This window comes from Numenius arquata, chromosome 10 (genome assembly GCF_964106895.1).
Source record: "Numenius arquata chromosome 10, bNumArq3.hap1.1, whole genome shotgun sequence".
Taxonomy (NCBI): Eukaryota; Metazoa; Chordata; class Aves; order Charadriiformes; family Scolopacidae; genus Numenius; species Numenius arquata.
This window is the reverse complement of record NC_133585.1, coordinates 23,591,140-23,606,057: the sequence shown is the minus strand read 5'-3', so window position 1 is coordinate 23,606,057 and position 14,918 is coordinate 23,591,140. Positions and strand designations below refer to the sequence as shown.

At 44.8% G+C, this 14,918-nt stretch overlaps 1 protein-coding gene across 1 annotated transcript in view; it reads left to right on the top strand.

The window, feature by feature from the left end:
• The first annotated feature begins 555 nt into the window (after positions 1-555).
• Positions 556-14,918, top strand: part of AFF1 (ALF transcription elongation factor 1) — a 100,525-nt gene continuing 86,162 nt past the window's right edge. Inside the window, exon 1 of the mRNA XM_074154238.1 lies at positions 556-780. Coding sequence (XP_074010339.1) covers positions 764-780 — 17 coding nt within the window. The 5' untranslated portion in view covers positions 556-763. The remainder of the gene's footprint in view (positions 781-14,918) is intronic.

Sequence of the window (14,918 nt, the reverse complement as noted above, 5' to 3'; positions counted from 1 at the left end):
TGGGTCTCTGAAAAAAAAGAAAAACACCAAACCAACCCAACAACCTCCAAACCAACCCAAAACCCAAAACCGAATCCCCAGCCCCCGGGACGCGGCGAACGGCAGGGAGCTGCTGCCTCCCCCGGCCCCGCGCTCGCCGGCACGGGGCGCGGGGCTGCGGGCGGGGCCTCGGGCCGGGACCGCCCACCCGGCCCGGCGATAGGCTCCGGCGGCAGCGCCCCTGCGCTTCCGAGCCAATCCTCCCCTTCCCCTGCCCTGACAGCACAGCCGCTCCGTTTCGGGCGGTTGGGCCGTACCACGAAAGCTGTGCTGAAGAGGGGGTGGGCGCGCACAGCGCGGGGGGCGCGAGCTGCCGCAAGGCCGGGTCTCCGCGAGCAGCTGAGGAACACGGGCGCGGCGGGTCCCGGCGGCGCGCGGCGCTGATGCTCGCAGGCTGGGGGCCGGCCCTTGCCTCGTCAGCGGGGCTGCGTTGCTTCCTGCCGCCCCCTGCAGCTGGAAGTGCGAGGGCCGGGAATGCGTGGAGGCGGGGGAAGGCGCGGGTGCCCGGATGTGGATGGAGATGAGTGCGGTCCCAGGCTGCGGCAGCTAGCCCGGGCTGGGGATCGCGGGGCGCGGTGGCAGCGCGGAGGGGCGCGTTGGCGGGGGGCGGTCAGGAGGGCGGCCGGCCGGCAGATGGAAGAGAAGGGTTTGGCAGAGAGGTAGAGCCCGGAGAGCTGGGGAAAGAGCCCATGGACGGAGGACGCCTGGCGGTGTAAACTTCACCATGGCTGCCCAGTCGAGGTACGGCATTGAACAACTTTGACGGCTGGTGGTAAATCCCGTCGATGGCTGGTTATATGCCGGTGTTGTTAATGACGCCCCGTCTCCTTTGTAGTACAGTTTGCTGTTGATTTTTTACGCCGTGTGTCACAGAAATGTGTCTGGAGGCGCGTCCCGGGTAGATCCTGTTCCCGTGTTCTGGTCGCGGGAGTGTCCCCTGTCCCCCCCCCCCCCCCCCCCCCCAGCCTAAACTTGGGAAGAACAAAGTCTTAATCGCGCCCCGTCAGATCTCTCCCTGCCCGACAGGTTAATAGCTCTTTGAAACCGATTTTCTTCTCCCTTGTGGACCTGTCTGTTACTGGTTTGGTTTTGTTGTGTCGTGTGTCCCCCCCCGTGACCAGCCTAGTGTAAAAACAGGTTTCTGTTATTTGTTACAGCAATATTTTAAAGGGTAAGCGGTTTCTGTCTGGTTGGGTTGGAGAGCTGGCAGTGTCAAATGGAAGCAGGTTGTATCTGCCTGTCTGCAAACCCGCTGGATGGGTGGGAGGGTGGAAAATGGTTGTAGAGAGGAGCGTGGAAAGGAATGACCCGGTGTGGTAGCTGTCAGGAAGCAAGATTCAAGCAAATGTACCCATCTTGGTCAAACACTTTTCAGCTGCGGTTTTTAAAGAACCGAGTTCTTGCCTGCTCTCCAGGGGGCATTCTGTCTCAAGTAAATTTCACACTCAGCGTGGGGGAGGCAGCTTTTCTTAAGTCATAGACCTTGATGAAGCAGTGCTATTTAAGGTACCTGTGAAATACCTTTTAGCTTTTACGATGCTTTAACGGGCATTTCAGAAATGCCGAAGAGAGAAACTCCTCTTTTTGCTCTTTAGTCCCATACCTAACAGCCACCCCGCTCCCCTTTCTTCCAGGCAGAAAAAAATAATATCCAAAATGGTGGCGTATCCTGTGCAGAAGTTTGGCACTTGCTGTGTATTTTCACAGTGGTGCTTTTCTGCAGGTTTGAAGCCAAGAGCTGGCTTTAAATTACAAACTGCAAAATGACAGAGCCCTGAGGTTTGGGGAGGAAGGATGGGAAGATTGATTGCTTCGTTACCAGCTGAGCTCCTCTAGCTCTGCCTGCCTGCTCCCTCTGGGTGTGGGGAGACTGGGAGCTCTTAACAAAGAGGCAAAGGTTTCATTTTTCGGCATCTTTTTTTTTTTTTTTTTTTTTCTTCTTTGTATGGTCACTTATTCACATGATTTACTGGCCTGCATTATCAGCACATTGCTTTAATAGGCCCTCATGCTAAGAGAGGACACAGCATAAATCTTAGTGCCGCTGGCTGGCCTTGAAGCTTGGCTTGGCTCCAAGGCCAGGGACATGCTTGATGTCTCAGAGGTCGCACAGCCATTTTCATGGGCGGCAGGAGGGCACGTGGGAACCGAGTCCCAGCAGTAGACCCCAACCTCAGCAAACTGGCCGACGAAGGGCAAGGCTGGCCCTGGGGTCAGCAAACCACATCCCTGGCCTGTAAAGTGGATGGCGCAGAGAATAAAGTTTTATACATTGAGTGGCTCAAACTGAAAGTGAGGAAAATAGACCAAGGGCTGGGTCCATGGGACTGAGTGTTGTGGGATGGGTGAAAAGGCTGTACCCCACACCTCCCGCTGGAGTCGGGCATGGAGACAAGATGTGCACCTGCCATTCTGTACCCTCCCTTCTCCTCCGCTGTGTGTGCTGGCTTTTGCTTGGGTCAGGATGCTGTGAGGTGCTCAAGCTGTAAAACCACGTTAGAGCGTTTCAGCACAGAGTGTCAGAACGTAGCCTCTATGCTTGAAGACCGGTGTTAAAGTCTCTCTGATTATTGCTCATTTTAAGACATTTAAAACAGAGTATGAGTGAGTATGAGCAGCAGAAATTAATCTTTTGCAGGAGAGAGGTTACATTTCCCAGAACGGTGGTTGAGGTATTTCTGGTTTGGTGGCACAGGTCAGCAGGGGTATTCATCTCAGTGCAAGAGAATTTGTGCTTTCTGGATGCGTAGAAGCTTTTATTCAACAGTAGAGGATGAATTCGTATTCACCATAAATAATTGGAGTTATACTGCGTGGGACTGAGAGGCCACATGTCTCCAGAATTCATTTGCCAAAACACGTCTGAGGGGTTACTCTGCTAGGTAGCTGACAAAAGATGTGGGTGAGCTTTCCATGTTCACTTCTCCTTTGAAAAAATACAAACAATTTCTGCAAGGTCAGTGAATTACTGCTGAGGTGGTATGATAGAGTGATACCCAAAATGCTACAGTGCTGTATGAGGCCTTCGGGTACTCCTCCATCTGCTTGGGTTTGCTATTTCTCACGTTGTATGTTTGAGCTAGTGAAAGGGATGGGACATTGAGGATGATGTTTGTTAGATATTAAGAAAAAAAATAAATCCTGCATCCTTTCTTGAGCTTCAGTGCTGTGATCCTGGGCAGCTCACCTGGCATTTGGGTGTTTCACTGTTTTGAAGGGTGGAAGGGTAAGGAAAATAAGGTGATAAAACCTGCCCATTGCTGCTCTTCAGCATTTTAAAAACTGGTATAGCGGTGACCGAGAAACTGATGTAGTGATGCTGTAACTTTTTTTTTTTAAATAGTAAATCTTAAGAAATGATTATGGGGTAAGTTGGGTATGGTTTTGTTTCAGCTGTTTGATCAGCTTCTACCAATGGCTGCTGTAAATAGCTTGTATCTAGAGCCATTGGGTAGAGAAACTGTCCTCCAGTTAGTGTTGTTTTGTGTATAATATAGATATATAATGTAGATTTTCTTTCTCTCTCTTTTTTTTTTTTTTTTTTAAGTTACAAGCTGAGACGTAGGTTTACAGCTGTAGCTTTCTGTGCACTTGCTTCTTGAACACATGGATGATCTGATGCCTGTAATGTCCCCAGGCAACAGGGCTTGTGTCAGGTTTTTATGGTATATTCAGGAACGTATGAGCAGAAGCAGAATTGATCTGAATGAGGACAAGTTTACTTTCTTGTAAGATGCGTTGTGGTTTTCATCACGTGCTGTTGAGGTGCTCTGAGATATGGCAGGACCCCTAGGAGGTGTGTGGGACAGACTGGCACCTTGCTCACTGCCAGTGCTCAGTCCTTGCTGCCCAAGTGAGTGGCGGAACCCATCGCTCTTCTCCCTCCTTCATTAAAATGTGTGTTCTACTGCAGAAATCGCAAGCTGGGGATCTTTAGATGAATAGCTGCTTTTTTGAAGATATACCCTGCTTTTCTTGGGCTGGTTGGGATCATTTTAAATTATCTGTGGTTTATCTTTTAAATTATCTGTCATTTATCTTTATTTATCTGTAAAATCTTTAAATTACTTGTTGTTTACACTTATTTAAAATTGGTAGATAAATAAATACTTCGTTGTTAATGGATGCTAAGAATTTCCAATTGTCATGTAACTTGCCTTTCAAAGTGGTCCTGGCTAGTATGATTGCAGGTATGCAGAACAAATGCAATTTCTTAATCTTTGTAGATAAGTGAAAACAGTAGCACAGTCAGAGCTGAAACCCCAGTGTTGTGCTGTCGTCCCTGCTGGACTCTGCTCTTTTTCCCGCGTCAGCCCTGCAGGGAAGTACGATGATGGGCAGCAGGCTGGGAAGCCCTTGCTTCCGCCCCCTAAAGCCAGGTCATACCAGCTAAACCCAGAAGAGTCTTAAAACAAGACTGTACCACTCATTTCAGTAGAAAAAGAAGACGATGCTGTGCAGAAATAAAATGTGGCCATATCTGCATTTAAAACGTGGTAAATGCGATTTCTTCTAAAGAGCATAATGCTGAGGCTTTTCCCTGAGGAGAAGCTATGCTGAGTGATGCAGCTTGACTTTGTTCTGTGTCGTGTCACAGCTTTCCAGGCCAGATCTAAAGACATGTTTCATAACTTGTTTGTTTTATGGGTCCTGTTGATACAGGCAAACATCAGCATTGGTGATGTGACATTCCAGTCAGCTGATGTAGGTGAAGGGCTGAAATAATGTCTTGTTGGAGTTTACCTGTGTATTGAAAGCTAAAATTTCCTGTGAACCCCTGTTGGTTTTGCTCACACACTGCTACTAGCCCTGCCTGTAGAAATACAACCCTGTTTTCTCCAGAACAAAATGCCTAGCTGATCCATGGCATGTTTTGCGGGCTACTGGGGATTTTCAGTTCACAGTTCCTTTATTGCCCGGACTTTCTGAGCCTGGAGTCTGTTGCTTTCAGGTGGGTGTGCAGCTGAAGCTCCCCCACAGAGGAGAAATGCTCACAGGGAAGTGCATTTTTCAAGTAGGTTGGTTTGGTTTTGGATTTGTGTGGGGTTTTGGTTTCTCTCTCTCTCTTTTTTTTTTTTTTTTTTTTTCAGTGGGGGTTCCAAGTTGTAATAGGTCCTTGAAATACTGTTGTCATGGTATACCTGAGCTCGTATAGAAGAGACTGTTTCCTTAGATCACATAATTTTCCTGGGTTTGAATCTGTATTGTGGAGAGAGTCATCTTCTGACTGCTTTTTATGAGAAAATCATTTGCTAGTTCAACTGCAAGATGCAGCACCAATAGCAGGAAACAAGCTTTTAATGAACTGCATAAATTCTATAAATCCTCCTCAGCACTTTCCTTCTGAGCGTAGTCAGTGAATGATGGCACGGAGCTTTTAACTGCCTTTAAAATATAATAGAAAAGCTGTCTCAGTAAAGTACATGGGAACGTTACGAAGACACAGTTCTTCATGAGGTAGACTCCAGTGAAGTGAGGAAGAGCTCTCCGCTGAGCACAGGGTGTCCTCCTAAGGCCTGGCAGGGGGGTCGGGAGCCCAGGGGCTGGTTTACTGCCCAACTTGTGAGCACCGTGATGGAAGAGTTAACTTTAATGTAGAGATGCCCGAGGCCCACCCCCCCCCCTACCCCCCAAAAAAAAAATGGGAAGGTACTCATCCTGTTCAGACTTGAACATAGCATGGAGATATTCTTCCTTGTGGTATGTTATAGTGAAAAAAGTACTGGCTGTGTTATGTTTTGGAGTTTTGGAGTTTTGACAGATGACAGAGTTCATCTGTCTCCATGATAAAAACAAGAAGACACACGTAGCACTGGCTGGGGTGGAGCAACTGGCTGGGGCAGATATAGCTCCAAAATGCAGTGTTACCATAGGTGGATTAATATAGAGCTGCATCGCTCCAGCGGAATGCTTCTACGGAGAACAGACCAGAGCTACTGCATGTGCTATGAGCAGGTTTTCCACAGGTGCATACTGAGAGGCAGCTCAGGGAAGAGGAGCTGCACGCTAGGTCTGTATGGGATCCGGTGGCCGGGGGAGGCAGAGCCCTTCCCTCCGTCTTTCCTGTCGGCTGTGATGGCTGCTTTGTGCAGAGCTACCCCCAGCTCTCTGGTACGCCGCTGAGGTGCAGAAAGTGTTGGTCATCTCATTCTGCTTCACAGGTTAAAAAAAGAAAAAAAGTGCATTTCTTTTGCTAGCTTATTCTTGCAGGGGAAGGGAGAGGTGGCAAGCGGGGAGAAAAAGCAGGGGTGTGGGCACAAACCTGCATTTGAGGAGGTGCTCTGCTAACCTTAGTGCTGGTTTCAGCATTGTCAAGCCAAACCCTCTAGGCAGATTTGAATAGGCAACCTCCATCACAGGTGCCATGTGCTTCATGAAGATGTTTGTATTGTGGATTAGTTTAGGCTTAGGTATTGTAGAGTTGTCCTTTTTTAGTTGTACCGCGTGTTTATTGTACCAGTGACCTAAAGTTTTCCTTTGGTGTTGTTTTTGCGATGCTACTCATCAGGCTAAAAGAAAATAGTATCCCTGTTTTAATTTTCTGAGAAAGTTCAGCAGGCAAATTGTTAATGTTTAACCTGTGAGACAACAGTAAAACTCATTCTCAGAACTGTAAAAAATGTAGGTTTCATTTTTGTACTTGTGAAAAAAAAGGCAACAAAAAACTACAATCAAAAAAAGCAATAAAGAATAACAAACAAAACCACCCCTACCCCAGTTCACCGAAACCTAAGCAAGAAGAGTGCAGCAGAAGCCCTTTAAAAAGAAAAACAACAAACAAAACCACAAAAGAGCAGACTCACAAGCATATGGTAGTATTTTTATTCTATATATATTTTGCTTAGAATACCATATACTGTGCAATCTATAAGCAGCAAATGATGTATTCATCAATGTATGAGCAGCTCCTTCCTGGCACGGTGGTGTTCAGCAGCTGGTGTGTGTATGTGAGGTGTGTGAGAGAGCGTGAGTGTGTGTGCCTCTTGCCTGTATTTCCAACTATAATGCCCATGACTCCGCCCAGGGATCTGCTAGCATCTGAAATTGAAAGGAATGATTAAAATGTATAGCAGTAAAGGGATATTTATGTCTTTGGAGAGCTGCATATACAGTAAGCATATACAGTAAGCTGCATATAAGTACTGCTTACATACAGTAAGAAATTGCTTTTATGTTAGACTGTGCTTAAAAATACATCATCGAGATAATTCATCTTTGTAAGCACAGCGTAGAAACTCTCCCTCATAACTTGGTCTGCAGCTGTTTCTCAAGAATCCTCTCCCCCCAGCAGGCTGTTTTGGAAAAACCATCCTAATCTGTAGACGGGGAATACGCTGTCAGTTTAGAAGTGCTTTGGTGAAATGCTTCTCTCTTTTTCCTTGTCCCCACAGATCTCAGCAGAACAAGCTGTTCTAGTAAAAGTTGTTTTCTTGGTGCCAGTAAGCCTGTGGTTCTGCTGAGAACAGACTGTCACTTTACGAACCTATTTCTTCATACCTTTTTGCTAAAATAAGGTGCTAACAGAAAGATAGCATGGGCTAGCTGTGCTGTGGAGCAGGGAGGTTTGCTTCTTTTTTTTAAAGACTCCCTTAGCATTGCCATGACCTAGAGGCCCCCGTGCCTTATGGCTGCCCTGTCTGTCTGTCTGTCACTGCAACTTGGAGGCTTTGTTTACCGTGAAAAGTTTTGGTGGCATAGCTAAAAGTGCAGGCAACAAAAATACTGCAGAGGTGAGATAACTGTGTTGGCCAAAGCTTAGTGTAAATTCCACGATATTCGTGAATAAGGCTCCTTTTTCTGGCATAATGGGATGGTGGGTGTAAGCTGTGTTGGCTAAAGAGCTCTTCTGGACCACCATGTCTCTCTTCTGTGCTGGGACCCTGCAGATCCCATGTGGTGGGATAGTCTGCTTTGTCCGGCAGTTAACTCTTGATGGGTGAAGGAAAACACCCATCTCTGTCCAGTGGGACCGTGATGTTTCCTGCAGTCCAGTCTCTCTTCAGCTTTAGTGAAATGTTACACTCACTTTTTAATGTTGTTTTTAAAGTAACTTCTAAAATTGTGTATCTATATAGATGAAAAAAAGCACTAAAACTCCTTTTTATATAGATAGAAAAATTAAGATGCCTCATGCATAAATCACTGGGTTCATAGTATATGCCTCTTTTGGAGAAACTAGTTTTTTCTGTTACTGGTGCAATATAGTCTGATGTGAGGAATGCAGTTACTTGTGTGTTCCTGCTAGGTGTCCTTTGGCAAAATAATTTGTACAGCTACTCTTTCTTTTTTTTAAGCCATTGTGTTGTGTCTTCAGTGTGTGAATGAGGTCATTGCATTTGGTTCTGGTACTTGTTTTGGAAGGGAAGTGGGGATAACGGAAAGCAGTCATTAGAAATAATGTGATGGTACTTGAGACTTAGTATGGTGTTGTCTCTTGGGATTCCTGTGCTAGACTGACTTCTGCCCGAGTTAGCACATGAGGAATAAAACTCGTCGCCCTTATTTGTTTTGGGGCCTGCCTTCACCCGTGCATACCTGGCAGTGCTTGGTCTGTTTGCTGTTTTCTCACTTGTGCCTTTCTTTAGTGTTTGCTGCCAGGAAGCCGAGCCCGCTCTTTGTCACAGCCTGGGTTGTAGTTAATTCTCAGTCCGTGCTGCAGTCCTGGGTGAGGGACGCCCAGATGTGAGGTACATCCCAGTCTGGAGAGGGAGCTTTGCTGTAGGATGTTTTCCCCAGGGTTGTGCCTTGTGCAGGCTGATAGGAAACTCATGGCAGTGCTCGAGGCAGTGCTTCTCCCTTCAAGAATAGCTGTCTAGTCTTAAAGCTTTAAGAAGGTCAATTCAGAAGCCTGTGTCTATGAGTATGTTTTACGCACATTAATTTTTGAAAGCTTATGATTTTCAACTTGTTTCGGTGCTCTGTGTCTCAGAAATGTTTAAATATATGAAATTTTGGATTTGATTTTTGTTTTCTGATTTAACACATAGTATTCTATAACTTTCATTCTGGAAACAAGATGAGTGAGTCTCTTAATATTTAAAGGGAACCTGATCACTTTGCCGGTGTTTTGGAACGCTGTTAACCATCTTTATCTGTTTGCAAACCCCTATCCATTTTACATGGGCTGACTTCAGCAACCTAACAATAGGCTTTCTTTGCTTACCTGGTGTTTGTGACACACCTAAGAGGAAATGCCTGGTTCTGTGTAATGGACTGCATGAGTGAAAAAAAACTACTAGTCTAGAGCTTAAGAAAATTCCGTGTAACTGCCCAAATTGGAGTGAGACAAAAAAATAGGTAGAATTGTGTTCTGTTCCTTGAGAAAGTCTAATTTGTAATGAGATGTGTTATTCACAGATATGGGGGATTTTTTCCATTGCATTCTGCATGAAAAGCAGTTGACTCACACTGAAACATTAAAAATAATAGACAAAAAAAAACTTCCTAAGTTGGCTAACTGGGAAAAATTCAGTAACTCAGTGTTTCACCTTTGAAAATAGACTTTTTGTCATTTAGTGAGTTAAGCGTCACAAAGCTTTCCCTTGCAGTTCTCTATTTAATTGTAGCAAAAAAGGCGCCAGTAGTCCCAGCCTTTTTGGTTAAAAGCATACGCTGGCAAAGAGGTATCTGTATTGCTTGTTGTTCTTCTAGGTATAGGGATTTTTTAATGTCATCAAGCTATTGGGATAAAAATGATGTTATCTATGAAGGAGCTGGCAGAAATTCTTCCCTGCTGGGAAAACGCTGAGTTCTAAGTTAGATAATACAATGTAATGAAGAAGTAGCAGGTAAGAAAGCTGAAAAGAGAACATTGATGACATTAATAATGCTGTGAAGATGTGCCATCTAGCTGGAAGAGATGTTATGGTGTTTTTCCCATAAGTTACCTATGGAAAAACCCCTTATTTTTAGCATATCATTTAGCAAGTTTATTTTTTGGGGAAAAAAAGCTTTACTTTCTAGACTTTCTTAGCAGGCTACCAGTGTTTGTATTGAGCAGTTTTGTAGCTTACTAGGGAACCATTGATAACAACAGCTGAAAGGAAAATTACTAGCTTAAATTAATCTCTCACAAAAAGGAGTATTTTTGCGTATAAAGGTGTGCTTAGGGTTTGGTTGTGAATAGCTATATATTTTATCTACAGACTGCAGCCTTTTGTGCAAGAATAAACCATACTGGAAATGAATTTCTCACCAAAGATTTTCTATGAAGATACGTGGAATTGTGCCTACAAGGCAGCCTGGCCCGTTTGGGAGGAAGAATTTAACTTGGGAAAGCAGAAGAAAAAATGTTAACAGCTTTTTTTTTTTTTCTTTTCTTTTTTTTTTTTTTTTTCAGCAAAGACTAGGCTTTCCCTCCAAAAATGTCCTTAACTTTTTGTTGATGTTGTTCCCTCCTCCTTCCAGACCAGTTTCAAACTCTTGGTGGGTAAATGGGATGACCTCAACCTTCGTTCTGAGCAGCCTCAAACTGGAATTTCTGTGCCTACCTTAACATGTAGCTGAGCATAGTGTCGTGCCATTGCTTGGTGCTGCGGTGTATGGACAGTGCAACTTTGCACAAGTAGGATGACAGCACATTAAAGTGGATGGATGAAATTGTCAGTCTGCAGAAATTACAGCATTAAAACTTGGCACCCACGCTGGTTCTTCCTTTACTTAAATATGTGAATCAGTCTGGTTCCCAGTGATTTGGAAAATGTTTTTTCTTTCCAAGTCAGTTAAGTAAACTGAACAAACTGACCTACAGTAGGTAGGTTGGTCTCATTACACATCCCTTTTTCATAGGTCTTTAGAGGGACAGACTGAATTTATGTGCAGGGAGCCTATTGCTGTTCCTTTGTCTTACAATGTGGACAGCTGATGTAGCCTCACACTGCATTTCACAGCCAGAACCTTCTTTCTGTAATTCTTAAATAAATGAAAACAGTTTGTGATTATAAAATAATCTGATAATTGCAACCAGAAGCTTCTCAGGTTCAGTTTTGGCAGCTATATTGGTGTATATTGATGTTGTTTTGCTATTTGAACAACTTGTGAGAGAATTTAGCATGAAAACTTAGGAACTGTGCTATTTAAAAACAAAATGAAACACACCAAAACAAAGAAAAAGAACTCCCTCCTTTCCTTACCCACCCCCCTACCCCCCCCCCCCCCCCCCCCAAATCCTTGTCCAGTAATGCTTATAAAGCCAGATGTGATCCGGGTTAATTTTTAAGTCTAATGAACATTTATGTTGACATCTTGTCCTTTGGGCTGAACCTTGTGTCATTTTGTGGCCAAATACAGGACTTCGGATCTGTGCTGTACTTAATTATAGAGTCCCATATGGAGCGCATGGTCTCTCAGTCAAGGGTCTTGCATTCACTACCATTTCCACTCAGCTCCCTTAAGAGTGCCGATTCCTGTAGCTTTCCGATTTGGCAGTAGACATTTGTGCACTGATTTAGCAGTGGAGAGGGGGAGAAAAAGTAATTTTTTCAGATATAGCAAAAGGAAGATTCAAAAGTTATGTGTAAAAATATTCCCCCTCTTGAAAATGAATGATAGAAATGCCGCATGAAAGAAGGTATTATGAAAAAAACTCTTTCTGTGTCCCAACCCCATCTTTTTCTTTTGCTTTAGGTGGATTTCCATATTAGCCATCCTTTCATTTTTTTCCTACAGTCCATTGCTTTCTAGCTGTTAATTTAGCGGGCAAGGATTGTCGTGCATGGAGAGATGAAAAGCTATGCAACTTACGGACAGCGGAAATACTGGGAAAATTGCTTCTTTACTTCCCTGTTCCTTTGTACATTGACCAAATATCAAGTTAATGGTTTCCTTTTAAAAAAATTGCTTCCTTGAAAATGGGCCATTGTCCTCCCTCTCAGCCTAATGACAGAAATGTACAGATGATATTGATATAAGCTATGTTTACTTGAGTGTAGCAACTTTAAAGACTGTTTATGTGCAGTAATCTGCTGAGCAAATAATGATGTCTTTTTGTTTGTTCAATATTTCTTTTTTCCCCCTAGAGAAGTCCCTGAGCATGCAAGAACTAGAGTGTGGGGGTTGAAAAACTGGTAGTAGTCACTGGGGTTAATATGATACATTTAAAAGGTCTCTAAGTCATGCAGTTTTCTTAGAAAGTCCTTGAACTCTTCTTTCACCCCTTCCTCTTCTCTGTCCCATTGGTGAGTGAGTGCAAGTAAGATGGGGTGCAAGTGGAGTGCAGGCACTGACCAGATAAGATCTGGGATCCTGCTGATGCTCAGCAAAGTCTCGATGGAAAGTAGGAAACCAGAGGAGGTTTGAAATGATTTGTGTGAGTTCAACCTGCCCAGGGTGTGCTGGAAGCTGAGGCAGCGGCAAGAGGTGATGTGACAGGGCTCAGCAGGGTGTATGTGCAAGGTGTTGTTACAGCTGCTGCTCTGAATTTCATGGGGTCCTCTGGGTTTTTCTGTGTCGGTCTCATTTGGGGCAAATCATAGTCTTCAGCATGTATGCTTAGCTGATCCATTCCCTCCGCATCTTTTGAGAGGCTTAAACTGTGTATTACAAAGCAATAAACTACTTTGGTGAATAGAGGAATTTAGACCAGTATCTGTTTTTCTAGTTTCCTTTGGCTTTAAGCTTTCAAGTCCAATTCAAGAAAGCAACCTGTTAATGAGCTGTGCTCGAGCTTGAGCTCAAAATGAATTCTTGACTTGGAGCTTTTACACTGAGGATGGTTTTTGCATGTGTGTGTGTATAAGCAGGTGCTCAAAATGGGTTCCTGATTCTCAGCTTGAAACTGAGGAATGACTTCTACATGTGTGCGTGACAGAGAGAAAGAGATGTGGGAGAGGGGAGGGATATTAGCCTTACAGTTTCCTTTGTTCTTTCTCTGGTGTGTGTATTGCTACAAGCATCATATTTCGAAGCAAGGCTGTGCTAAGTGAAAAAATGTGGGGCTAAGTCATAATATGCTTAGCCAGGAAGGAATGTAAGAGTTGTTCCGAGGATAGATAAAAGGTAAGTTTCAGGTGGAATAGGAAAATACAGAAATAGTGTCTCTCTGTGTTCTTTCCTTCCTCCCATTTTTCAAGTGGCTTCCAGACATACTTATTGTCCTGGTTTAGCCTCAGACGGCAACAAAGGACCACGTGGCAGCCGCTCGCTCAGATCGGGCCCCCCCCGCCAGCGCGGCCGGGAGGGGGGAATCGGAAGAAAAAGGCAAAAACTCGTGGGTTGAGACAAAGGCAATTTAACAGAACAGCAAGGGGAGCAAGAAACAACAACAATAATAACACCGACAGAGGAATATACACCCACCGGTACGATACCACCGCTTGCCGACCGCACCCGGGACGCCCCCCAACCGCTCTGCTCCCCCGGGGGATGACTTCCTCTTCTGCTTCCCTTTCCCCGGCCAGCTCCGGATACCCCTGGGCATGGCTCCCATGGGATGGGATACCTGTGTCCTTGCTAGGTCCTGGGGAGAATGAACCCTATCCCCGCCAGACCCAGGACACTTATGCGTAACAAGTTTGTTGTGCAAAATGTCTACTCTTTTGTGGTTGCATGTTTGGTAACTACAAGGCAATTGAGTAAGATGAAAAAGATACAGAACATATTCGAAAGTGTATGCTGAGATTTTAGGGAGATTTAGTTATCCTGTGGTTTAAAAAAAAATAATAGTTATTCCAAATCTCTGTGATCAGCTTGTGTTTTCTTGAAAATATCTAGCTTTCTACAGATGACTTGGCTGGATGTTACTTGGGTTATTTTGGGTGTTAGCTGGTGTTGGACTTGTTATTCATTGTGTCTGTGAATGCTTCATTAATGAATCTCTAGGACAGTGAGAGACTACAGAGAGATGAAGCAATCCAGAGGAAGTGCATCCTTGTGATGACGCAGGAAGCTGTCTGGTTGGAAGCAGGTTGTTCAAGAGGCTTACCATGGTTGACAATGGATGTAGCTCTAGACAGAGTCAGGGGGCGAGGGAAAATGCAGCAGCCTACACAGAAGAATTTATAAACCACCTTCAGAAGTTTGAGGCCATGGTTACAGTAGGGCTTGGTCCCTCAGAGAGCAAAGCGCATACCTCTTGCATTGTGCTCAGGGTGATGACTAAGTGTCATTGGGAACGTGTGTGGGAGGGCAGGGGATGAGGAACCCCAGGGAGAGGCGGTGCTGATTCCTTCTCCTTCCACACTGTCTGCCGCCAGTGTGGCATTGAGGACAGGGACTTGAAGAGGCTGTTGGTTGTTACCAGGAAAATACTCATAAAGGCAGAGGCTTTGATGGGTTTTATCAGAGAAGGTGATGTATCCCTGGAAGATGTCCTGAGTCAGTGCTGAGTGGACAAAAATACATCATATGCCTGGTGAAACTCCTCCTGCATATTCCTGTAGCACCTTGGTGACATTTTCCAGCCATGGTCGCGTGCTTGGCATGCGATCACCACCATTATTGTCTGGGCAGATGTGACTTCCTTCAGGAGTGGTGGAGTACTCCCTGCCCTGCCTGGGCTGCTTCACAGGGGCTCTGCCCCATACCAGCTGCTGGTGAGGCTCTTGCACTTGACTTACGTTTTTGCTCAATTGTTTAACAAAGTGATTTTAGTGGAAATGTAAAACTGTATAGAAATGCAAAGCCTAATGGAATAGTCTCTTAATTGCAGTGCTATAAATGACTACTCAGCACATGATTACTGTACTTGCAGGGGGGACAGTGGGGAGGAAAGAATATTGAATGAAAGACTCTAAACACTTCAGCTGCTAGGAACGATGATTTATTGCCAATCTGAGCATCAGGCTAAGCAGGGCGAATAAACTGACAATAGTAAGTGCTTTTGGAGGTAGAAATTGCCTCATTTGGGGTATTCACTGTGTGGGGGACATAAATTCTACTAG